The 25,780-nt window shown below is 39.8% G+C and overlaps 1 protein-coding gene across 1 annotated transcript in view; it reads right to left on the reverse strand.

Annotated features, from left to right (window-relative positions):
• Positions 1-12,273: 12,273 nt before the first annotated feature.
• The window catches only part of SERPINB1 (serpin family B member 1), a 32,707-nt gene continuing 19,200 nt past the window's right edge, over positions 12,274-25,780 (reverse strand). The window contains exons 4-7 of the mRNA XM_075828479.1: positions 25,021-25,138; positions 22,127-22,269; positions 15,851-16,018; positions 12,274-12,776 (exon numbers count right to left, since the gene is read on the reverse strand). Of these exons, the coding sequence (XP_075684594.1) occupies positions 12,375-12,776; positions 15,851-16,018; positions 22,127-22,269; positions 25,021-25,138 (831 nt within the window). The 3' untranslated portion in view covers positions 12,274-12,374. The remainder of the gene's footprint in view (positions 12,777-15,850; positions 16,019-22,126; positions 22,270-25,020; positions 25,139-25,780) is intronic.

The following is a 25,780-nucleotide window of genomic DNA, read 5'->3' on the forward strand; positions in this document are numbered from 1 at the left end:
CGGCTGTTTTATTCATATATAGATATATATCGGTTATAAATCTGTTTTCTGACACTTAATCTGACCGATATCTCCCTATGCACAGTAATAGGGAGACATCTGTCAATCATCAGAAAAAGGGCAGAGCTATTGGAAAGTGGGCATAGGTAGTAGTAGCTTATGAATACTCTGGACTCCTCCAGTGCTGCCTGAGCTCTGTGTTCTCACAAAGTGGAGGCAAGTCCTTTTTTTTTTTTGGTGGGGGGGGGGGATCACCAAAAACAGGTCAAGATGATGAAGAGATGCCATCACATGATAAAAGTATAACTTACCTGATAAATCCTCCGGTGCCCTATGATGGTCTCGATTTACTGTACTGCAGCAATGACGTGTGTCAATAAGATGTTATCGTTGCAGCTCAGAAAACAGAATGGCAGGGAGCACTAGAGTGACGGGCGATTTAACAGGTCAGTTATGTTTTATTTGATGGCAGACCCCCCCCCCCCCCCCTTTAGCCTGTTTCTTGACAATTCCATACAACCCCTTGATGACATGGCCAATTTTCATTTTTTCCTCCCGGTCTTCCAAAAGCCATAACATTTTTATTTGACATTGCCATATAAGGGCTTGGTTTTTGCAGGACAAGTTGTAGTTTTTGTACTGGGAAACTGGAAAAAAAAAATATTTGCAGGTTGAAATGGGCAAAAAAACAACAATTGTGCCATTTTTGGGGGGGGGGCGGTTTGTTTTTACGGTGTTCATCGTGCGGTAAAAACGTCATGTTCATCGCCTGTAAGCGATGTCTTGTCATTCTCCCGACGCTCCGGTGAAGGAACTGCAGGAGCAGTGACGGCACAGCGAATCTCATGAGATCACGCTGTGCTGTGACTAAAGCTGGACATGAATGAAGAGAAGTATATGCCGCTGATGCCTCTAACAGTGGTACTGCATATGCGCTGTTTTTGCATTTGTGAGGTCAGACACTGATGTTGGCTGAGGCTCGCAATTGCCGTTCTAGTTCATCCAAAAGGGATTGAGATCAGCCAGTCAAGTTCTTCCACACCAAACTCACCCAACAATGCCTTTATGGACCTCGCTTTGTGCACTGGTCACAGTCATGCTGGAACAGAAAAGGGGCTTCCCCAAACTGCCCACACAAAGTTGGAAGCATACAATTGTCCGAAATGTATTGGAATGCTAAAGCATTAAGTCTTCCCTTCACTGGAACTAAGGGGCCTAGGCCAACCCCCCGAAAACAACCCCATAGCATTATCCCTCCAAATTTTACAGTCGGCACAATGACAGGTAACGTTCTCTTGAGATTCGCCAAACCCAGACTCGTCTATTCGTCTGCCAGATAGAAAATCGGGATTAGTCACTCCACAGAACACATTTCCACAGCTCCATAGTCCCAGGGATGTGCTTTACACCACTCTATCTGATGCCTGGCATTGTGCTTAATGATGTAAGGCTTGCATGCAGCTGCTCGGCCATGGAAGCACATGCCATGGACCTTTGGGCGCACAGTTTTTGTGCTAATGCCAGAGGAGGTTTGAAACTGCAGTTATTGTATCAGCAGAGTTTTGGTGACATTCCTGCCCTATGCACCTCAGCATGTGGCGGCCCCGCTCTCCAACTTTATGTGGTCTTCCACTTCGTGGCTGAGTTGCTGTGGTTCCTAAATGCTTCCTCTTTGCAATAATACTACTCATAGTTTGATACTGGAATATCTAGGAGGAAAGAAATTTTAAGAACTGACATATTCTGAAAATATATATAATTTAGGGAGTAAAAAAAGCACCTATGTGATCTCGTCTAATGGTTTTGGAACCTCCCTCTTCCAAAGAAGTTACTCATGTAGATGTTCTGATTACAGATGGTATATGTGGGGTTTATTTAAAGTAACAAGTCCTACTTTAGTTCCACTAGAAATGCATATGCTGCATAGCGAGTTACGCTGTCCTTACCACGTTCTGATTGATTAGCTAATGACACTTACTGGAATGTCTTTGATTATAATAAAGACATTGCTCAATCCTTTTAGTCCCTAAGTGTTAAAACAGCTGTACTTGGCTCACTGCAATTGCTTTATTGGATTTCTTTTTCATCCATGAAGTATACTATTATAGGCTATTCTTTCTTTTAGTGTAAGTGTGAAATGTGAGGGGGGAAAAACACAAAGTGAACATGCAATGTTTTGACCCACACAGTGGTCCATCGCAAGCTTGTGAAAGACCCCTGCACGGGTTGAAATATTACATGTTTTTGATATTGGGGGAATATAGTTTTGGGATCTTTTTATACCTGATTGGAAGCTGTCCCCATTTCTTCAAATGGTTATTTTCCCAGAGGGATTTCTGGGCGATGTGACTTTGCCTTCTGCCCTGTAGGGCCTTATCTGTTGAGTGTTCAGTGAACATTGCATTGTTGGTTATGTTCTAAACCACTTTCATCTTTAAAGAAGCACTCTGGCAAAAAAAAATGTGCACATATCATGCTAACTTGCAGCTGAACCCTTTAATTATGGGCAGCTGTGTCATGTGATCTCAGTCTGACCACCAACAGCGTCCATTCTTTCATGTTTAGACAGGAAGTCTCCTGTGTGTCTGACCTCCTGTGAACTACAGGATTACATAATCATCTATCAAATCCCTCCTGGTAGCTCTGAGAAACCCCTTCCCACCCAGCCCCCCCCCCCCTCCTTATTTCTCTGTATGTCCCCCCCCCCGACCCCAAGGTAATCGTGCTGCTGAAGAGATCATTTCTGCCCTATAAAGGAATAGGAGTGCAGTAATATAATAGGTAAGTTCCTACAATGATTAGCTGCAGTTATAAAACTCCCCTGACTCACACTATCTGTCTATACCAGGGATCAGCAACCTGTGGCACCAGCGCCACAGCCGGCACATGGGCATGATTTACTGGCACGATTCCCTCTCCCAGTGTCCAACGCCGTTTGCCTGCTTGGCAGCAGTGAACACAGAGAGGACTGTATTATGCACTTTGTGGTGATGAACACCAGGAGAAAAAGCAGTGCTTCATTGTGTTTGGTTCTGCTGAACATTTGTCAAGCATACAATGCAGAACTGCTCTCTCTCCTAGTGTTCAGCATCACCAAGTGCATAATGAAACGCAGCTCTCCTGGTGATCAGCGCTGCAAGGACGGAGTTCAGTAATTGCTCTGTTTAAGAAAAAATTTGCAATAGTTGGCAGCTCTCCTGTGTGCACCAACCGCCCATGCTGGTGTTTAGTAGCTGCGGTCTCTCCTATGTGCACCCCCCAAGCTGGTGTTCAGTAGTTGCTCTTCTGTTTGCAGCCACGGTCTCTCCTATGTGCGACACCCCTTTCCCCAGCTGGTGTTCAGTAGCCTCGCATGCACCACAGATGGATCATCTTGCAAAGAAAGTCAGGGACAAGGCTCACCCTGAAATAAAAGTTTAATTACCTGATTAACTTATTTTATGTCACGTCTTATATGACTTTCATGTTTGCATGGAATACTGAATACTTATTCATTGACTATTTTATCAGCACGGCATACCAAATAGTTTGTCTACCCCTGGTCTATACTATCTGTGAGTGCTGTGTGCAGAATCTAAAGTGTATTTCTATGAGATGCAGCTTCTTACTGCCCTCCCCTGCATCCTGCTTGCAATGAATAATCTATCACATGCAGGAGGCAGGCAGACAGCGTATCCTATGTGATGCAGCTTTATACTGAGACTCTGCAGTGTGAGGACAGAAGCAGAAGCTCTATGTCATTGATCTATTACTTGATTCACTTAGGACAAAGAGCAAGTGCAGTGTGATGAGACTCCACCACCTCTGTTGCAGGGAAGGCAGAGGCATGATGGGAAATGTAGGCTGCATTATGTGAACCATAATAAAGGGAAGAGGGAATCAAGATGGCAGACAACCCATAAGTGACGCATCAACTAAAACAGGTATACAAAACGCTTACACAAGAGCCTCTACATTCTTCTATAATAATAGCCTATGCTGCACTATATTGGCAATAAATGTATTTACTTGAGTGCTTCTTTTAGTAAAAAGGTCCAATTCCACAATAATGACAAAAATATTAGCATAAAATTGTTGTGTATGTATTATTTGTGTTGGTTTGTCGCTCATGTTCTCTTCTCCTTTATTATCCCCTATAGTTTTCACAACTTTAGTCTCATATTTATCGCAACTGAATTTATTGAATTTCTATTATATCTAGTTGTCGATTTAGTAGCCTATTTGTTTTCAATCTGTTTAACGAGTAAAAAATCTTAATTTTATTAATACATTGTAATTCAGTTATCATGTTGTCTATGGTAGATAGAATTGTCCAGTTGACTTTGTTTCCTGAGTGTAAGCTCTATTATCCCTCTTGCGCAAGATTTCCTATAGTTTTATCAATCATCAGAAAAAGAGCAAATAAATACAATATTTTCTTACATGTAAAGAGATAAAGCAGTTGCATCTAAATTCTGTGTTATATCCTCCTTTTTCAAGTACTCTAATTTTACGAATAAATCGGCCATTTCCTTTGTCCATTTAGGAAAGCATAATTCACAATACTATTCAAAGGGCCATAGATTAGGTTAGGTCTCCGATGCCGGTAGCCACCAACTGTTTTCCCCTCTGGAAACGGTCTGTTGTGAGAAGGCACTTTATAAGAAAATATTTAGCAAAAATGACAGTATCCGTACCGTTCGCCAGGAACAACAGTTGGAGATTTTTCTTAGTAGATAATTTCATTATTCAACAATTCGGCTCTAAACCTTCTACACATACGACAGCAATTCCCGGATAAGAAGTCTGAATTAAATAGAACAAGTCAACTAATGAAAATAATATAGAGATGATTAAAAAAAAAAAACACATAAGTGGCATCTGTCCTCCATAAAGTGTCATTTATGTCACTACCTATATTATGGGATTTCTAAGTACATTTCTGTCTGTTTAGTGGTTTAGAAATTCAGCATCCACTAGTGATTAGCATATCAACAATCTTTGTACTATTAACTTATTGACCTGATGCGTCTCTATTAAAATACTTTCTGCCGTTTGATTATTGTTAAAACCTAAAACTTTAGGTGAATTATCTAAGTTGAATATGCTTGTTGAACTTGTTGCTACTTAGATTGCCCACTAGATGGTACATTGGTATCAGAGTTCAATGACAGAAGGGCTCAACTGATAGGACAGAATGGCATAATTGAAAAATACACATGGAAAACTTGTCAGTAAAACCGTCTGATCTCACAATTCACTTGCCTGTTTCCATAAATATGTTGCATAACACAATTTGCCGATAAGGCAACTAACTTAATTCTACTGCTGTTAGCAGAGACTGACCATTACATCTATATGAGTGATAATGTTTCTGGGTTCATGGGTTGTTTTTAGAATATAGGCTACGTGCCTTTAATAAAGGTTATTTTTAATCATTAGGAATTATGTGATTAGAAGAATTCAATACCTTATGTTAGTATTGTGGAAAATAGGGTTAGTTGCCTTATGGGTAAATTGTGTTTGGTCATAAAATTTACCTGCCACCTACTAGGCTATATATATATATATATATATATATATATATAAAAAGAATAAAGCAGCACAGCGACAGCAGTGGGTGCAGGCCCCCTAGGTTGAGGCTAGGAACCCTTGTTAATGAAATCCCCCCAAAAATGAAGAGGCAGCACTCCAAGGAAATTGGTGAAAAAAAGTTGTGTGTATATTCACCCCAGGCAGGCAACGTTTTGACCCGTCTCTATGGGATCTTTGTCAAGCCGTGGCGACAAAGATCCCATAGAGAAGGATCGAAACGTTGCCTGCCTGGGGTGAATATACACACCACTAATTTTCTCCAATTTCCTTGGAGTGCTGCCTCTTCATTTTTTTTTGGGGGGGGGGGGGGATTTTTTATATATATATATATATATATATATATATATATATATATATATATAATTTATATTTTTTTTGTTTATTGTATTAGAGGCATAAATATGTTATGTTAATTTTTTATGGTCTCTGCCAGTAGCTCCATTACTTTTTACTGCAAGAACAGTGCAGGCTCCAGCGTAAAAAATACTGGAAACCTGACAGACCTCATTATAAGTCATTGGGGTGTGTCAGCATTTATTCAAAAACAGATCCGACATAGCTTTTATAGCACGTTATGAATGTAAGCCACGACTAGTGTGAATAGAGCTTTACTGTGCCTTTAAAATTCACAAATTCTCTTATTTGAAAAACTAATTAAAAAATATCTTTGTGTACAGATCATATGCATGTATGTACTTTTGAGGTTCGATTTAGATAGAGTAGGCCTCAATTCCCAAGGTACGGTTGCTGAAAAACTGGTGGAAGAGGTTCCTAAGCCCTCTCTTGTGTGTGCATCATATATGTTAAACCGTCAAAAACTTTTAAGGCTAGACTCGCACATGCAGTTTTTGCTGTAGTTTTATTTTAATCTAAATACAGGAGTGGATACAAAAAGACAAGTATAAAGGAATAACTTTAAGGGTAGGAACACACAGCATATTCAGAGCGGATACACTGGGTCAAGCTGCGCAGCGTATCCGCCCTGAACACTGCAGGGAATGCCGTCCGAAAATTCGCACCACCTCTAGGTGCGTTTCTCCGGCGGAATCTCCGCTGCGAAGCATCATCGGAATAATAATTTAAAAAACACGTTCATACTCACTCCTTCCCTCTTCTCAGCGCGCAGTCCGGCCTCCTGGATGTTGCAGGCCATGTGACGCTGCAGCCTGTGATTGGCTGCAGCGGTCACATGGCCTGCAAAGTCATCCAGGGAGGCCGGACTGGAGAAGAAGCAGGGAATTCTGGGTAAGTATAACTTTATTATTTTCTTACTTGCGTTTTTCGCCGCGGCATTGTTGTGATTCCACCGCAAATATCGCAACACACACTGCTTTGTTATGGGTTTAAGGACCCCATTGAATTCAATGGGAAAACACGCAACGGAAGAGCTGCGAATACGCAGCATTAATGGACATGCTGTGGTTGAAGATACCACAAGGCCATTTTTGTGCGTTTTTTTGGCTGCATTTTTCCGCAGTGTGGGGACGAGATTCGTTGAAATCTCACCTACACTGCTGCTACTGTAAAATGCTGCGGATTTTCCGCAATGAATCCGTGTTTACACTGTGTCTGTTCATACCCTTAAAGTTTGTCCAAGACTTAATAGATAGCCTATACTAAGGATAGCCAATCAATGTTTTCTCAGTGGTGGTCCAACCTCCGCTGTTCAGAACATTGAAGGGGCATGGTACTCGCGCCCCTTTATTGTTTGCACGGGGCTTATCTGTAAAGGTGGATGTGAAGTGACTTCATTAAGGAAGACTTCTGTGGTACACTTGTGGCTTTAAATAAGTTATGCAGGTACTACTATTAAGTTGCACATTGACAGATACAGGTCTACATAACTTTATAAGGTGATCTAAATTATAATTATTAAACAAAAAATAATTTTTGGGCAGATCATCTGTATGGCACTGTGTGGTCCTATTTTTCGATCACTGTATGGATATTATTTGGCTTCTGTATGGTAGCATTCTTATTATTTAGACACTGTATGGTAATATTATTCTGTCACTGTATGGCAGCGTTATGCAGTCTTTGCATGGCTGCAATATTCAGTCACTGGGGGGCATTATTCAATTAATCGGCTTTACCTGTATGGTGGAATTATTCAGCCTCTGCATGACGGCGCTATTCAGTTACAGTATGGCAGTATTATTAAGGTATAATGAACACATTTTAGAATTACTATAAAAAAAAAGTGTCAGTGATTGAGCAATTGGGGCTCAAGCCTAAAAAAATATGTTCATTCAGCACTAAGTATCTCCACATGGTAGTTCAGAAGGTTTGACATTCTAGACATTTTCCTATGATATAAAGTCATCCATACAATATTCCACTCTATAATGCCAATGATGTTAGGAGATTTTTTTTTTAAATAAAATCGGACACTGTAATTATAAAACAAAACCTCACACAAATAGTCTGTGAAGTCTCTTTGTTGTGTAAAATAGGCCAGTGCGGTGTTACACAAGGGGAAAAAAAATTGGCCATGTTTGCGTTTTTTTTTCCTATGACCTGCAGAGTATAAAGCATCAAACAAATGAACAGAATTAATGAAAGTTGATGAGACGCCTAATAGAATAAAGACAGTAGTGTGTAATGCTCAGCTGTTTCTTTGTCTGGTATTGTGCTTTCCATAAGCCCTCACAAACCGCTGACAACTGATAGTGTGTGAAAGAAGCCTTTGTCTATAGTGACAGCTTCAGATATATCTGACTATGTCATGTCTGAACTGTAGCTTAGCTGTCATGACAAAAAATGCAGGCTGGATAGTAAGAGTATTATATTTTTACAAGCCTAGGATATAGAATTAAACTTGTCAGTGGATTTTCTAAAAGTGAATGCAATTCAGAGCTTGTTCAAGAAACTAACCATAATTTTATTTTTCCCCCATTGCTCATAAAGTGTCAAAAGTATTCAGCCGCACTGTACTCACAGATTATAATCACTCACATCAGTCCCTCGTCTAACAAAGGTGTACTCACACTACAGGCAATTGCATAGGAAGCCAACTAACTTATAACTATGATTCTACAGTGTGTCATGAGTACTCCGAGACAATACATGAATCTTAAAGAGGTTGATTAGGATCGCTCGTACCAGGAAAGCGCCATGCCACTTAGTCTCCTGACATTTCAGCTTTTTTCCGGGTGGCTGCATGGTCAGCCATTAACTATAATAGACTAGGTCTAGAATGGACCCCCGACTATCCGAAATTGTGGCATATCTTAGCAATATGCCACCAATGTCTATCCTCAAACAACCATTTAAAGGACTGGCAGCTGTCAAGATCTGTCAGTCTTATAGATGTAGGAAGTGACTGAACAATATAATTGCTTCATGTAATGATCCCATCCCAATAAAACAGCAAAGATATATGTTTTTTTTATAAAAAAATTTTTTTTATCAAGGATCTTTAAAAATGAAAAAAGTTAGTATATGTGGATACCACCCATCTTTTTTTTTATTTATTGTGCAGAAGGGTATAGTAAATCTATAAAATATACAGTATGTAGTCATAATTTAGCACAACTTTTCACTCTTTAACAGTAACTTATCCTAAAATAAACTGACATGTATAAGATCTAGTTAAACAGTCACAAATTTGTATGTATGGTACATCTGTGTGTAACATGTCTAGTAACTCACTATTGATCCATTGTAATTACAAATACACTACCGTTCAAAAGTTTGGGGTCACCCAGACAATTTTGTGTTTTCCATGAAAACTCACCCTTATATTTATCAAATGAGTTGCAAAATGACTAGAAAATATAGTCAAGACATTGACAAGGTTAGAAATAATGATTTTTATTTGAAATAATAATTTTCTCCTTCAAACTTTGCTTTCGTCAAAGAATGCTCCATTTGCAGCAATTACAGCATTGCAGACCTTTGGCATTCTAGCTGTTAATTTGCTGAGGTAATCGGGAGAAATTTCACCCCATGCTTCCAGAAGGCCCTCCCACAAGTTGGATTGGCTTGATGGGCACTTCTTGCGTACCATACGGTCAAGCTGCTCCCACAACAGCTCTATGGGGTTGAGATCTGGTGACTGCGCTGGCCACTCCATTACAGATAGAATACCAGCTGCCTGCTTCTTCCCTAAATAGTTCTTGCATAATTTGGAGGTGTGCTTTGGGTCATTGTCCTGTTGTAGGATGAAATTGGCTCCAATCAAGCGCTGTCCACAGGGTATGGCATGGCGTTGCAAAATGGAGTGATAGCCTTCCTTATTCAAAATCTCTTTTACTTTGTAGAAATCTTCCACTTTAAAGCAACCCCAGACCATCACATTACCTCCACAATGCTTGACAGATGGCGTCAGGCACTCTTCCAGCATCTTTTCAGTTGTTCTGCGTCTCACAAATGTTCTTCTGTGTGATCCAAACACCTCAAACTTTGATTCGTCTGTCCATAACACTTTTTTCCAATCTTCCTCTGTCCAATGTCTGTGTGCTTTTGCCCATTTTAATCTTTTCCTTCTATTAGACAGTCTCAGATATGGCTTTTTCTTTGCCACTCTGAAGGCCAGCATCCCGGTGTCGTCTCTTCACTGTAGACGTTGACACTGGCGTTTTGCGGGTACTATTTAATGAAGCTGCCAGTTGAGGACCTGTGAGGCGTCTATTTCTCAAACTAGAGACTCTAATGTACTTGTCTTGTTGCTCAGTTGTGCAGCGGGGCCTCCCACTTCTCTTTCTACTCTGGTTAGAGCCTGTTTGTGCTGTCCTCTGAAGGGAGTAGTACACCCATTGTAAGAAATCTTCAGTTTCTTGGCAATTTCTCGCATGGAATAGCCTTAATTTCTAAGAAAAAGAATAGACTGTCGAGTTTCACATGAAAGCTCTCTTTTTCTAGCCATTTTGAGAGTTTAATCGAACCCACAAAAGTAATGCTCCAGATTCTCAACTAGCTCAAAGGAAGGTCTGTTTATAGCTCCTCTAAACAGCAAAACTGTTTACAGCGGTGCTAACATAATTGCACAAGGGTTTTCAAGTGTTTTCTAATCATCCATTAGCCTTCTAACACAGTTAGCAAACACAATGTACCATTAGAACACTGGATTGATGGTTGCTGGAAATGGGCCTCTATACACCTATGTAGATATTGCATTAAAAACCAGACGTTTGCAGCTAGAATAGTCATTTAGCACATTAACAATGTATCGAGTGTATTTCTGATTAATTTAATGTTATCTTCATTGAAAAAAAACTGCTTTTCTTTCAAAAATAAGGAAATTTCTAAGTGACCCTAAACTTTTGAACGGTAGTGTATAAATGTCACATGATTTAACAAAGTAAGGTATGTTCACATCTGTGTTTGGGTTTTCCAGTGTTCTGCTCTGTCATAGAAGCAGAACAAAAATAAATGGAGCCGCAAGTTCCGTTGCATGAAGGAAACCAATAGCGCTCTATTTTGACTTTAATAAGTTTAGCTGGGTTTCCGCCATTGTGTCTGGCAACAATGACCGAATTTGCAACGGAGACTCCTAATGGTGCCTCTGATGCAGATGTCAACAGAGCCTGAGGGCTTATTCAGACGAACGTGATATACGTCCGTGCTACGCGCATGATTTTCACGCGCGTCGCACGGATCTATGTTAGTCAATGGGGCCATTCAAACTGTCAGTGATTTTTACGCAGCGTATGTCCGCTGCGTAAAACTCATGATGTCCTATATTTGGCCGTGTTTCGCGCTGCATGCACCCATTGAAGTCAATGGGTGCGTGCAATTTGCGCTCGACACACGGAAGCACTTCCGGGTGCCGCGCATTATTCGAGCAACAGTAGTGAAAGTAATGAATGAAAACAGAAAAACAGTGTCATAATAATGCCAGCTGTGCATCATATGCTGGTGACACGGAGCTTTTGCAGACCTTTTGCGCGTGCAAAACGCCGCATTTTTTGCGCGCACAAAACGCAAACGCTCGTGTGAATCCGGCATAAAGGAGACTTTTACATATAAAATGAAACCGCTTTGAGATGACCAACCAAAATTGCATTAAAAAATTGTCTTCTAGAAGGGTGGACCTTCTAAGAAAATGACTAGTATACATAGGATATGATAAATGAAAATTGAAGAAAAAAAAAAGACCCTTAATGGACAATGGGTCGAAACGTTGCTGTTCTGCATATGATGTTTGAAGAATAAATACCTTTTTTTGGATACTATTGGAGATGTGTTCTGTTGTACAAACACTGGTGGAGGAGCTGAAAATCTGTCACAGTAATTTGATCTGGATAAAGGGGAGGTCATCTCTAAAAATGTATATTTTGAAATGACTTGTGAAGACAAGACTTAATATTCCATATGTTTGATATTATAGAGTAATAAGGTGTGTAGTAAGATGCAGACAACTCCTCTAATAGTGAAAAAGTGGGTCTGCTCTTCTTCACAAAAAGCCCCATTCCTTTCCATGGGCTATGTTCGTTATCGGGTGTACGCTGAACTTTCTCAAATGGGGGGGGGGTGTTAAAAAGATGCATTATGAAGCTTTGACCGCTGTTGGAGTGTTGTACAAACTGCACTTCTTCCCCATTCTTATAGGTCCTACTACAGCAGATTGAGCAGAGGATGTGACTATAAAACTCTTTGTGTAGTCCTGGCATTACTCTTGATGAAATTGGTGAGTTTCGGCACTGTTTTATCAAGTATCTATCGACATTTCTGATAATACATAATAAATGGCCAATGTTGCACAAACAATTTCCTTTTATTTTGATGTACGACTCAATAAATCCTTTAAAAAGAATGATTAGCATATTTAGATAGCGGAGACACCAGTATATGCTTCTCTACGGAGAGCTGTATTTGCCAAAAAAAAGAATGTTCTTAGTTTCGCTATGCCGAATGAAGAAGAGAAATGGATGATCTGCATTGAATTCCTCTTCACGGGATAAGCACATCATTGCAATGCCAGCAGTGGCAGCCGCAGCCTCTGTGCCTTCTTCATTCACTTCCACAAAAGACTTGTGAATCACTTCAGATAAGAAAAGATTCTGGGATCCTGAGATCCCGGATAGATCTGCACGACTTGTGTCAAAAATATCAACCATTCCCAGAGCAGATAATGTTGATTTAAGCTTATAACTTTCTTCTAATTTGAATTTTGGCAGATGCACACGTACATCAATTGGATACATATGTTCTGGCCGTGTCCATTCCTGAAGTTTTTCTAAGGAAATTCCCTTTTCAAGCTGGAACAAAATTTTCATATAGTGTGTCATAAATCCTAATACAAAGTTTACACAGGCGGATTACAATTACAAAGATAATAATTATACTACCGTATTTCAATTTTGCAATACAAATTAGGTAAAGGAACAAAGTAAAAGATACAATATTTTCCTCAGAAGGTTAATGTATCCATAGATTACAGGGTAACTCTACCCAAGTAAAAACATAATTTCCTTTATAATGCATTTCTGTTTTGATCTTATGACTTTTTTTATTTTGAACAGATTAAAAAAAAAAATCCAATGCCCCCACATCAGTTACACTCTAGTGGTGACAACTACTCACATATTGAACATAAATAGAAGGATAAATAACAGTGCTGAAAAATAATATGCAAAAGGACATTTACTGTACATGAAGTGTTTGGGGGTCTCTGTGTGTTAATAGTATCCACATTCTGTAACTATGAGAGGGCTAAACAATGTCAGAACACAAGAAAGAAGTGTTTTCATAATGATATAGTATTATAGCTGCAGGATTGTAGGCTTTGTGAACATTTACAACCAATTTTGTTTTATTACTTCAATGCATTTAATATGAACACTGAAAATATTTTGGATTAAAAATGACATTGTTTTGTGTCTACAGCTCCAATGCAGACCTATATGTTTCTATGGTAAGAGTGTCCAAATATACACTGTGTTGTCCCTGCAATCTTACACCCTTCCATCTTTCACCTACTTTCTGCTATTATACATTTGATAGGTTACAAGAAGTAGCGGTCAGATGAAAGAAAGCTGCATACAGTCACATATCTTTGTGTACAGTGTTGCTGTCCTGCTTTATCTAGGCCTCCAGCACATTAGAGCTGTAATCTGCCATTAACCCCCACCCCCCCTTCTAATGACAATAAGAGGACTCTGCTGACCTTACCTAGTCTACACAGCAATGTGAGCTATAGGAAATATTAGCCTATAGTGTGCGCTTCAATGGCAGTGTGAAAACTTCAATATAGTTAAGAGTTGGAGACCACCACCCTTAAATTAATTTCATTTTTTTTAGACCAAAAGAGTAAAGTAAAAATTGACAAATACAGTATATAGTCATAATTTAGCACATAATGTTTCTGTCCTTAACAGTAATGAGCCACATATCCTAAAATAGAAACTGACATGTATAAGATCTAGTTAAACAATCACAAATGTATATGCATGGTATATCTGTATGCAATATATCTAGAAACTCCCTGTTTATCTATTGTAATTACAAATCTAAATGTCTCATGATTTATCAAGGTAAGGCTATGTCCACGTTTGGGTTTCCTGTTGTTTTGCTTCATCATTAGAGCAGACCAACGAAAAACTTGAGCCGCTGGAACTGTCACATGATGGAAACCAATGGTGCCCAACATTGACTTCAATGAGTTCCATCGGGTTTTCGTAATTGTGTCCGTTGTTTGCTGCACTATTTTGTTCGGCAAAAATGACCGAGTCTACAACAGAGGCAGGATAGCAACACTGTACACAAAGGCAGCGGTGTCGCTAGCACTGGGCTTTCGGGGCCCAAGCCCCGGATTTTTGGCCCGGTGTCCTGCATCCCCGGGCGACTGCCACATAATGGCGTAGCTATAGGGGTCACAGCGGTTGCAGTTGCAACTAGGCCCCGAAGCTAGGCCACCCGCATCATGTCTATAAACAGTTACTATAGTAACTGAGGCCTATGTAATAAAATACACAGGCCCCTGTTACTATAGTAATAACAACATACTTACCCAAGTGTAGCGGTGTGATCCTGACTGCTAGGCCCTGAATCTAAGCCAACCACATGGCAGGCTTAGATACATGGCTCATGTGTGATCCTGTCTGATGGGCCCTGTATCTAAGCCTACCACATAGTAGGCTTTGATATAGGGCCCCAGCAGACAGTAATCATACTGTATAAGATTACTGTTTGCTGGGGACCTCTATCTAAGCCTAAAATGTGGTAGGCTTAGATACAGGGTCCAACAGACAGTATCACATATGTGCCCTGTATCTAAGCCTACTACATGTGTTACTAATGGGGTTTTTTGTGTTTGTGCTTTTTTTTACAGGTTTGGATGTTGGACTACATCGGATTCGTGGACTACTTCAATTACGTTTTTTTTTTTGTTTTTAATAAAATGGTTAACGAGGGTTGTGTGAGGTTTTTTATTCAATAAAATATTTTTTCTATGTTTTATTTTTTTTAAACTTCATTACTACCGCCTTAGTAATGGCCGCTAGCTGATTGACAGCAGGGCTGAGTGTTAGACAATGAAAAGGCTAACACTAAGCCCCCATTATTAGCCTGGTCCCACCGCCACCAGGGGAGCCAGGTATGATCCAATACCTGACCATCTGTAGTGATGGTCGGGTATTGGGGCGGCCGCAGGCTGGCATTATTAGGCTGGGAAAGCCTGAAAACAGTAGGCCTTCCCACCATGGTAATGCTAGCCTGCTGATGCTATGTTGTAGGTGGCTGAAAAATGGGGGGACCCACGTTATGTAAAAAAAAAAAAAAAGAGAGAATATGTAGACATATACATATATGCACACACATTATTTTTTTATTTTTTTTGGGGGGGGGGTAAACATGTCTCGGGGCTTGTGCTCCTGATGTTTTTAGACCCTAGCAATGCCCCTGGACAAAGGTGTATGCAGCTTTCATTTATTTATCCCATACATATTGTAACTTATCTAATGTATATTAGCAAAAAGTAGGTGAAGGATGGAAGGGGGTATGACTATATCATCAGACTACACAGGCTATATTTGTACTCTGTTACCATAGAAACACACAGGTCCGCCTAGTTGCTGTAACAAAACCATAGATAATTGTAATCCAAAATATTTGCATTGCTTTTTCATTTTAAATGCATTGGAGTATAAAAAAAAAAAATGGTTGTGAAGGTGCACATAGGAAATAACCTATTGTGTGACTTTAGTCGCTAGTGTGAAAATTGCAATATTAAAAGATTTTTTTGTGGCTAGTCACACAAGGAAAAAAAACTTGTTTGTAAAAAAGGTTTATAATAAAAACCTTATTAATATTATGTAAAATGAATTAAACATACCTTTTGTAAACCAGTTGTTTCATCTTCAATATTGTCTGGCAATAGGATAATCATACTAAGTTCATTTCCAACATATGGGAGCTCCAGGACTCGACAACTGAGTTCTGGGATGTAGTTGAAAGGTAATTTTTTCATCTGATACATCATTTTAACAAGCTTTTGTTCTTTCTGGGAAAAAAAAATACCAAAACAACACCACATGTTTTTATACTATTCGTATCAGTCACTTTTAAGTCTTTCTGCTATGATTGTCAATAAAGTGTACCTACTGTTACAAGTTTATTTTCTTTACCAAAAATACTATTTATTTTCTGTACCTTTCCCTTTAAACTTTCCCATACTTGAAGAAAAAAAAAAAAAAGTTTCCATGTCCCACTACATTTGAAAAGGAGGGAAAGGGGGGTCTCTGGGATAATGACCTATTTAAAGGGATTCTGTCACCAGAATGTCCAGGTTAAACTAGTAACAGGGTATTGTAGAGGAGACTAACCTCTTTCTAACGTTTATTTTCATTTTCTGCTTACTGCCTCCTTTGTAGAGAAATCCTTTTTATTAACTTTATGCTAATGAGATGCAGTGAGGGCACCACCGTTGCTCCTAAATGCTCTTACGTCGTTCCCCAGTTCATCCCCCCTCCCTCTTTTCTTGCATTGATTGACAGGGGCCGGGCAGCGTAATCGGCGTGTTCATGCCTAGCACCGTACTGTCTGTAATGCACGCGCATCCCTGCTCTTTACTCGGCGCAGGCACGAGGTTCCGGCTCTTCTTTCTAATCTAATAGTCAGAACATGTATATTTGTTTATGGTTGTTTTTTTTGGGGGGTCAAATAGCAAGGGAAATCATTGGTGGCAATGTTAGTACAGGACCGAGAACAGTATAGGATAGGGATTGGAGCTAATACGTCTCTGTTGAAGGCGGTTCAGCGATGGCGTCTACTCACTCTTCTGCTCAGTGATGCCAGTGGTTCGTCTCTTCCGGGTGTAGTCTGAGGTAATCGGTGCATGCACAGTAGTGCCGATTAGAAAGAAGAGCCGAAACAAAGAGCAGGGACGCACGTGCGTTACAGACAGTACGGGCCAGGCATGAGCGCACCGATTACACTGCCTGGCCCTTGTCAATTAATGTAAGAGGGGAGGGAGGTGGTTGAACTGAGGAGCGACGTAAGAGCACCTAAATGCTCATTAGCATAAACTTAACTTATTTCTATACAAATGAGGAAGTAAGCAGAAATTGAAAATAAACGCTAGAAACAGGTTAGTCTCCTCTACAATACCCTGTTACTAGTTTAATATGGACATTCTGGTGACAAACTCGCTTTAAAGATGAAAAATGGTGGATTGGGGTTACCAAATATATTCTATTATAAAACTGCAATTCTAGAGCAAAATAATTGCTGGTGGCAAGAAGACGAAATTCCGGGATGGGTTAAATTAGGAGCCGCATCCTTAACCGCTTCGTATACATATGGCGCACGTCGGGTGGGGGAGTATGGAGCGGGTTCACAGGCTGAGCCCACTCCATAGAACTAGCATCTTGGCTGTGTGTTACACCCGTCACTTCAGGGTAACGAGCGCGATCCTTGTTTAACCCATTAAATGCCACGGTCAATAGTGACCGCGGCATTTAAATGACTAAAAACGGGGCACCCCCTGTATCGTTGCAACAGCCCACCCGCGATTGCGGGGTGCCGTTAGTTGGCATGGCAGCCTGGGGGCCTGAGGAAGGCCCCCTAGGTCTGCCATCTTTGTACTCCTATGAAGCCCTTCCTCCGGCAGGGCTTCAAGGTAGAGTGTCAGTATCATGATATATTGCAGTATGTCATGCAAGCGACCCAACGATCACTGGTTCATGTCCCCTAGGGGGACAAGTAAAAAACAAAGTTTTTTTAATAAATGAAAAAAAATTAATTAAAAGTTAAAAAAAACAAAAACTTTTCCCTTTTTCCCTCAAGCACAATGTAAAAAAATTAACATAACTGGTATCAACACGTCTGTAAAAGTCTGAACTATTACAATATACAGTGAAGGAAATAAGTATTTAATCCCTTGCTGATTTTGTAAGTTTGCCCACTGTCAAAGACATGAACAGTCTAGAATTTTTAGGCTAGGTTAATTTTACCAGTGAGAGATAGATTATATTTTTTAAAAAAAACAGAAAATCACATAGTCAAAATTAGATATATTTATTTGCATTGTGCACAGAGAAATAAGTATTTGATCCCTTTGGCAAACAAGACTTAATACTTGGTGGCAAAACCCTTGTTGGAAAGCACAGCAGTCAGACGTTTTTTGTAGTTGATGATGAGGTTTGCACACATGTTAGATGGAATTTTGGCCCACTCCTCTTTGCAGATCATCTGTAAATCATTAAGATTTCGAGGCTGTTGCTTGGCAACTCGGATCTTCAGCTCCCTCCATAAGTTTTCGATGGCATTAAGGTCTGGAGACTGGCTAGGCCACTCCATGACCTTAATGTGCTTCTTTTTGAGCCACTCCTTTGTTGCCTTGGCTGTATGTTTCGGGTCATTGTCATGATGGAAGACCCAGCCACGAGCCATTTTTAATGTCCTGGTGGAGGGAAGGAGGTTGTCACTCAGGATTTGACGGTACATGGCTCCATCCATTCTCCCATTGATGCGGTGAAGTAGTCCTGTGCCCTTAGCAGAGAAACACCCCCAAAACATAATGTTTCCACCTCCATGCTTGACAGTGGGGACGGTGTTCTTTGGGTCATAGGCAGCATTTCTCTTCCTCCAAACACGGCGAGTTGAGTTAATGCCAAAGAGCTCAATTTTAGTCTCATCTGACCACAGCACCTTCTCCCAATCACTCTCAGAATCATCCAGATGTTCATTTGCAAACTTCAGACGGGCCTGTACATGTGCCTTCTTGAGCAGGGGGACCTTGCGGGCACTGCAGGATTTTAATCCATTACGGCGTAATGTGTTACCAATGGTTTTCTTGGTGACTGTGGTCCCAGCTGCCTTGAGATCATTAACAAGTTCCCCCCGTGTAGTTTTCGGCTGAGCTCTCACCTTCCTCAGGATCAAGGATACCTCACGAGGTGAGATTTTGCATGGAGCCCCAGATCGATGTCGATTGACAGTCATTTTGTATGTCTTCCATTTTCTTACTATTGCACCAACAGTTGTCTCCTTCTCACCCAGCGTCTTACTTATGGTTTTGTAGCCCATTCCAGCCTTGTGCAGGTCTATGATCTTGTCCCTGACATCCTTAGAAAGCTCTTTGGTCTTGCCCATGTTGTAGAGGTTAGAGTCAGACTGATTAATTGAGTCTGTGGACAGGAGTCTTTTATACAGGTGACCATTTAAGACAGCTGTCTTTAATGCAGGCACCAAGTTGATTTGGAGCGTGTAACTGGTCTGGAGGAGGCTGAACTCTTAATGGTTGGTAGGGGATCAAATACTTATTTCTCTGTGCACAATGCAAATAAATATATATAATTTTGACTGTGATTTTTTTTTTTTTTTTTTATATATATAATCTATCTCTCACTGGTAAAATTAACCTAGCCTAAAAATTCTAGACTGTTCATGACTTTGACAGTGGACAAACTTACAAAATCAGCAAGGGATCAAATACTTATTTCCTTCACTGTATCATTATTTAGTCCACATGGTGAACGCCATAGAAAATTAAAACCGCCAAAATCAAAAAGTCTCATGTACCAATAGAAACTACAGCTCACCTCGAAAAAATAGGCCCTCATACCGCCCAATCGACAGTAAAAATAAAAAAAGTTATGGCTCAGAATATGGCGACAAAACTCAAATTTTATTTTTATCAATCAGTTTTTTCCTTTTAAGAGTAGTAAAACAAAAAAAACGATATAAATGTAGTATCACCGTAATTGTATTGACCCACAGAATAAAGTTAACATGCAGTTTTTACCGCATGGTAAACGCCGCAAAAACGAAACCCCCCAAAAGATTGAGGAATCGCTATTTTTCCCTTATTCCACCCAACACATTTTTTTTACAGTTTCCCACTACATTATATGGTACAATAAATGGAGTCATGAAAATGTACAACTCGTCCTGCAGAAAACAAGCCCTCATACGGCAATATTGATAGAAAAATAAAATTGTTATGGCTTTTGGAATGTGAAGAGGAAAAAACTAAAGTGAAAATCCGAAAAATTGCTGCCGCGGGAAAGGGTTAAACGAAAGACCGCATCCAAAACATATTCTCTCAGAATATGACGCCTTATGCGTAGGGAGCGAGGGGAATTGTCTATTAATATAAAATTTTGTATTTATATGTATTTTTAAAAGGAGTTACTTTCACCACCTAATACAGAATTGGGAAAGCACCTGGTTGGAATCAAAAGGCATTACATCCCTAGCAGATCTCTATAATAGTGATCAATTCGATCACCAGAATGGCTACGGTTGTTTTATGATATAGGCGAAAATGATTTTCTGAAAATCTGGCACATGAAGAGTTATTAACAAACACAAAATTGTTGAGGCTATTAGACTTCAGAGCCAGATGGATATAAATTTACATGTATCACTGAACCTAAAAGACACTTGAATGGTTTATCACTGATCTATAATAAACTTGTAAGGGTATGTGCACACACACTAATTACGTCCGTAATTGACGGACGTATTTCGGCCGCAAGTCCCGGACCGAACACAGTGCAGGGAGCCGGGCTCCTAGCATCATACTTATGTACGATGCTAGGAGTCCCTGCCTCGCTGCAGGACAACTGTCCCGTACTGAAAACATGTTTTCAGTACGGGACAGCAGTTCCACGGAGTAGCAGGGACTCCTAGCATCGTACATAAGTATGATGCTAGGAGCCCGTCTCCCTGCAGTGTGTTCGGTCCGGTACTTGCGGCCGAAATACGTCCGTCAATTACGGACGTAATTAGTGTGTGTGCACATACCCTAACTGGTTATATTAATGGTAAACAATGGGATGAGTTTTTGTTAGCGAAATGGTTGATTGCAATAAAATATACCTGCTTAAACACTAAATGCATAAATCACCTTGTAATTGTTAAAAAAAAAATACACCTTCGGTTATATTTACATACGAAGAAATTGGTCCAGTTCAATCCAAATAACCTTAGGCTGTGTTGGAGAGATTGTGGGATAACGAGTGACCTGACCTGATACATATCTAGTGGGGGTGTGGAAAAGTGAAGACCTTTTGGTATGAGGTCTCTGGTCTAATCAATCAAGTTACTGGAAAAGGAAAAGAAATCCTTACTTTAGACCTAGCTTCACTAAATATAAGGGTATGTTCACACGATAGCGTCCGTAACGGCTGTAATTTCAGCTGTAACGGCATGTGCAGGCGCTTGAACGCCGCGTCCATTACGGACGTAATTGGCGCTGCTTTTCATTGGAGTTAATGAATAACGGCTCCAATTACGCCCCAAGAAGTGACAGGTCACTTCTTTGACGCGGGCGTCTATTTACGCGCCGTCATTTGACAGCGGCGCGTAAATATACGCCTCGTGTGAACAGACAAACGTCAGCCCATTGCTTTCAATGGGCAGATGTTTGTCAACGCTATCGAGGCGCATTTTTTGGACGTAATTCGAGATAAAAACGCCCGAATTACGTCCGTAATTAGTGTGTGTGAACATACCCTAACAATGAACCTATTCGCCCAAAAAAAATAGATGGGTGTGTTGCAGAATTTTAGATGCAACACGCAACCTAATTGCATCCAATTGGAGAACAAATAAAATCCCTTGTATTACAGAAGTAATAAACAAGGTAAATACATATTTTCAGTGTGAAAAATTATTAGGTTTAGATTGGAATGTTGGAAAGTTTTTAATCCAGGAAAGATGGATGCCCTGGATAAGAAATCCCCAACTTTTCAAAGGATGGGCTGCTAGTCTATTCAACTTTTCTATGGGCTGCTAGTTTATTTGTTTCCTAGCTTTCTATCTCTTTAGTTTTTGGTGTTTAACTCATATATAATTTTTTTCCCCTTTCTTTATTCTCTTTTTTTTTTTTTTAATCATTTTCTAATATTACTAATTATTAGTATAGTTTTTGGATGTAAATGTTTTGATTAACATCATAAATTGTATTTGTATAAATTAATAAAAAAATTCTAAGCAAAAGAAAATACATATATTATTTTCTAAGAAACCAGCAACATAAATAAGTATTTAACTAATATACTTGATAAGGCTGTAGTGCATCATTTTTTGCACCTAAAAATAACTTATACATTTTTGTAACAAAACAAATAAGGATGATATCCTTCATAACTTAAGATGTTACCTTGTTTAATCTAAATGGTGCTTCTGTTGTATGTTCAGGGTTAAATTTCTCAGCCCAATCACCTTTAAAATATATGGCATTCACCAGCACTAATTGGGTTGTTCCATCTACTGACCCCTCAGATAGTACTTCTGGAATTTTTCCTATAAAACACATTAAAAAGGGTTTATCCAGTCTTATGTTGATAAAGCTTATTTGTTGTTTATTGAAAATCGATTCAACTGTTGAATATACTTGCGTTTTTATGTTCTCAGCATTTTCAAGACCTTTGCTTGCTATCAGTGAATAGGAACATTCTTATTTTACATGCAGCGGCTTAAAACCCATACACTCCTAATAATTCTTAATAATCGACAGTGATACATCTATGTCAATGCTCTGCGAGCTAAATGAATCAGTACCTACTAGTTAGCTACTGTATCAATGTAGCCTGGATGTAAAGACTGGATGAAAGGTTAGCAAGCTCTTAGGCCTCATGCCCACTTCAGTTATTTTCGTCAGGGTGCTATCCGTTTTTTTAACTGATAGCACCCTGACACATTCATTTCAATGGGGCCATGCACACATCCGTTGTTTTAACGGAACCGTGCGACCGTTCCATCAAAAATAGGACAGGTTCTACTCCTGTCCGTTTTTTGATGGAACAGTCTTGGCCTTTTCATTGATTTGGTCCGTGAAACAACGGACTGCACAAGGAAGCCATAGTTTTGTGGGAAAAGATTCCGTATAACTTATAATACATGAATTTGAAACCCTGCTCACTCTGGGCTTATGATTCCGTGGGTTGGTCTCGCTCTATGGCAGCCTTCCTTGTGGGAGTGTACATACAGATGTAGCGGTCAATCCCTGAGTGGGACAGTCTACTGGACTCATAAGCCCAGAGTGAGAAGGGATTCAAATTAATATATTATAAGTTATACAGAATCTTTTCCCATGAATATATACAGGGTGGGCCATTTATATGGATACACCTAAATAAAATGGAAATGGTTGATGATATTAACTTCCTGTTTGTGTCACATTAGTGTATGGGAGGGGGGAAACTTTTCAAGCTGGGTGTTGACCATGGCGGCCATTTTGAAGTCGGCCATTTTGTATCCAAATTTAGTTTTTTTCAATGGGAAGAGGGTCATGTGACACATCAAACTTATCGAGAATTTCACAAGAAAAACAATGGTGTGCTTGGTTTTAACGTTACTTTATTCTTTCATGAGTTATTTACAAGCTTCTCTTTGTTTACAGCCATTGACATGTCGCAGAGGTTAACACGTGAGGAACGGATAGAAATTGTGTTGATGTCTGGTGAACGCAGTACCCGGGTCATTGCAGCAGATTTCAATGCAAGACACCCTACAAGACAACCCATCTCCCATGCTACAGTTTGCAAACTGCTTGCCAAGTTTCGTGAAACTGGTTCAGTGTTGGATTTGCCCAAATGTGGACGCATGAAAACTGTCACTAATGAAGAAACATCAGTGGCTGTCCTAGCTTCATTCAGCAAGAGCCCACAGCGTAGCACTCGCCGCATGTCACTGGAGAGTGGCATCAGTCGAACATCCCTTCGGCGGATATTAGCTACTCACAAATGGTACCCTTACAAACTCCAGCTGCTGCAGCATCTCAACGAGGATGACCCAGATCGGCGCACTGAATTTGCAGAATGGGCAAAACAAAAATTGGAACAGGACCCTCAGTTTACACAGAACATTTTGTTCAGTGATGAGGCAAACTTTTATGTGAATGGTGAAGTTAACAAACAAGACCACCGCTATTGGTCTGACACTAACCCACATTGGATAGATCCCTCCAAGACTGTTGGAACACAAAAATTGATGGTATGGTGTGGTATATGGGGTACAAAGATAGTGGGGCCATTCTTCATCAATGGAAACCTCAAGGCCACGGGATATCTGAAATTGATACATGATGATGTGTTTCCCTCTTTATGCACTGAAGCTGGCACGTTCCCTGAGTTTTTCCAGCAAGATGGTGCACCACCACATTATGGGTGTCAAGTCCGAGCATTCCTAGATGAACAGTTTCCTGGAAAGTGGATTGGTCGTCGTGGGCCAGTTGAATGGCCCCCTAGGTCTCCCGATCTGACCCCCTTAGACTTTTATCTTTGGGGTCATCTGAAGGCAATTGTCTATGCTGTGAAGACACGAGATGTGCAGCAACTGAAACTACGGATACTGGAAGCCTGTGCTAGCATTTCTTCTGCGGTGTTGCTATCAGTGTGTGAAGAGTGGGAGAAGAGGGTTGCATTGACAATCTAACACAATGGGCAGCACTTTAAACACATTTTATAAGTGGTCAGAAACTTGTAAATAACTCATGAAAGAATAAAGTAACGTTAAAACCAAGCACACCATTGTTTTTCTTGTGAAATTCTCGATAAGTTTGATGTCACATGACCCTCTTCCCATTGAAAAAACTAAAGTTGGATACAAAAAGGCCGACCTCAAAATTGCCGCCATGGTCAACACCCAGCTTGAAAAGTTTCCCCCCTCCCATATACTAATGTGCCACAAACAGGAAGTTAATATCACCAACCATTCCCATTTTATTTAGGTGTATCCATATAAATGGCCCACCCTGTATATCAATCTGCTCAGCTCCCCCTGATTTACAACATACATAGGACAGCATATTTAATATAACATGTTCGCTTTAAGGAATCTTCCAGCATATTGTTGAGTCCAGGCCACAAAGAATTCAGCCTGTTCTCAGGGCAAATAAGGGGCATACCCACTACTAAAAATGTGTCCGAAATAAAGTGGTCAATGAGTATTTCATTTTTATGACTTGTTGTGTTGATGTTTTCCCACCTATCAAAACTAATCTCTTATTAGAAAGTAAAACCAATATCTAAAACCAATATCTAACATACTGACCTTTTGTCTGTTCTGAGACCCATTTATTGATTTCCTTTCTTGCAGATTCAAATGCAGATATAAAGTCAACAGTGCCCAGTTTAGCCTGGTATAAACTTTGGATAGAGGATAGAAATTCCTGACAAAAAAAGGAAAAAATATTTAACATAACATGTAATGTTGGAACAATTTTCTGAGGGGTTCGGATGCAATGTCTATGGTTGGCTTCTCTAGGTAAAGAAATAAATATTGTTATCAGTATATCGAAGGTTAACCCCTTAGTGACCAGCCTATTTTAGGCCCTAATGACCAAGCTATTTTTTTCGTTCTTTCTATAGTCGCATTCAAAGAGCTATAACTTTTTTATTTTTCTGTCGACATAGCTGTATGAGAACTTGTTTTTTGCGGGATTAGTTTTTAATGGCACCATTTTGGGGTACATATCATTTTTGATGAACTTTTATTAACTTTTTTTTGGGGGGGGGATAGAAAAACCCCCTGAAATTCCGCCATTGTTCTATGCGTTTTAAATTGACGCCGTTCACTGTGCGGTGTAAATAACACATTAACTTTATTCTATGTGTCGGTTCGATTACAATGATACCACATATGTAGAGGTTTTTTATGTTTTACGACTTTTGCACAATAAAAATTATTTTGAACTAAAATTATTTGTTTTTGAATCGTCGCTTTCCAAGAGCCGTAATTTTTTTACTTTTCTGCCAATGTGGTGATATGACAGTTTGTTTTTTGCGGGACAAGACGTAGTTTTGATTGGTAC

The sequence above is a fragment of the Rhinoderma darwinii genome, chromosome 5, assembly GCF_050947455.1.
Source record: "Rhinoderma darwinii isolate aRhiDar2 chromosome 5, aRhiDar2.hap1, whole genome shotgun sequence".
In the NCBI taxonomy this organism is placed as follows: Eukaryota; Metazoa; Chordata; class Amphibia; order Anura; family Rhinodermatidae; genus Rhinoderma; species Rhinoderma darwinii.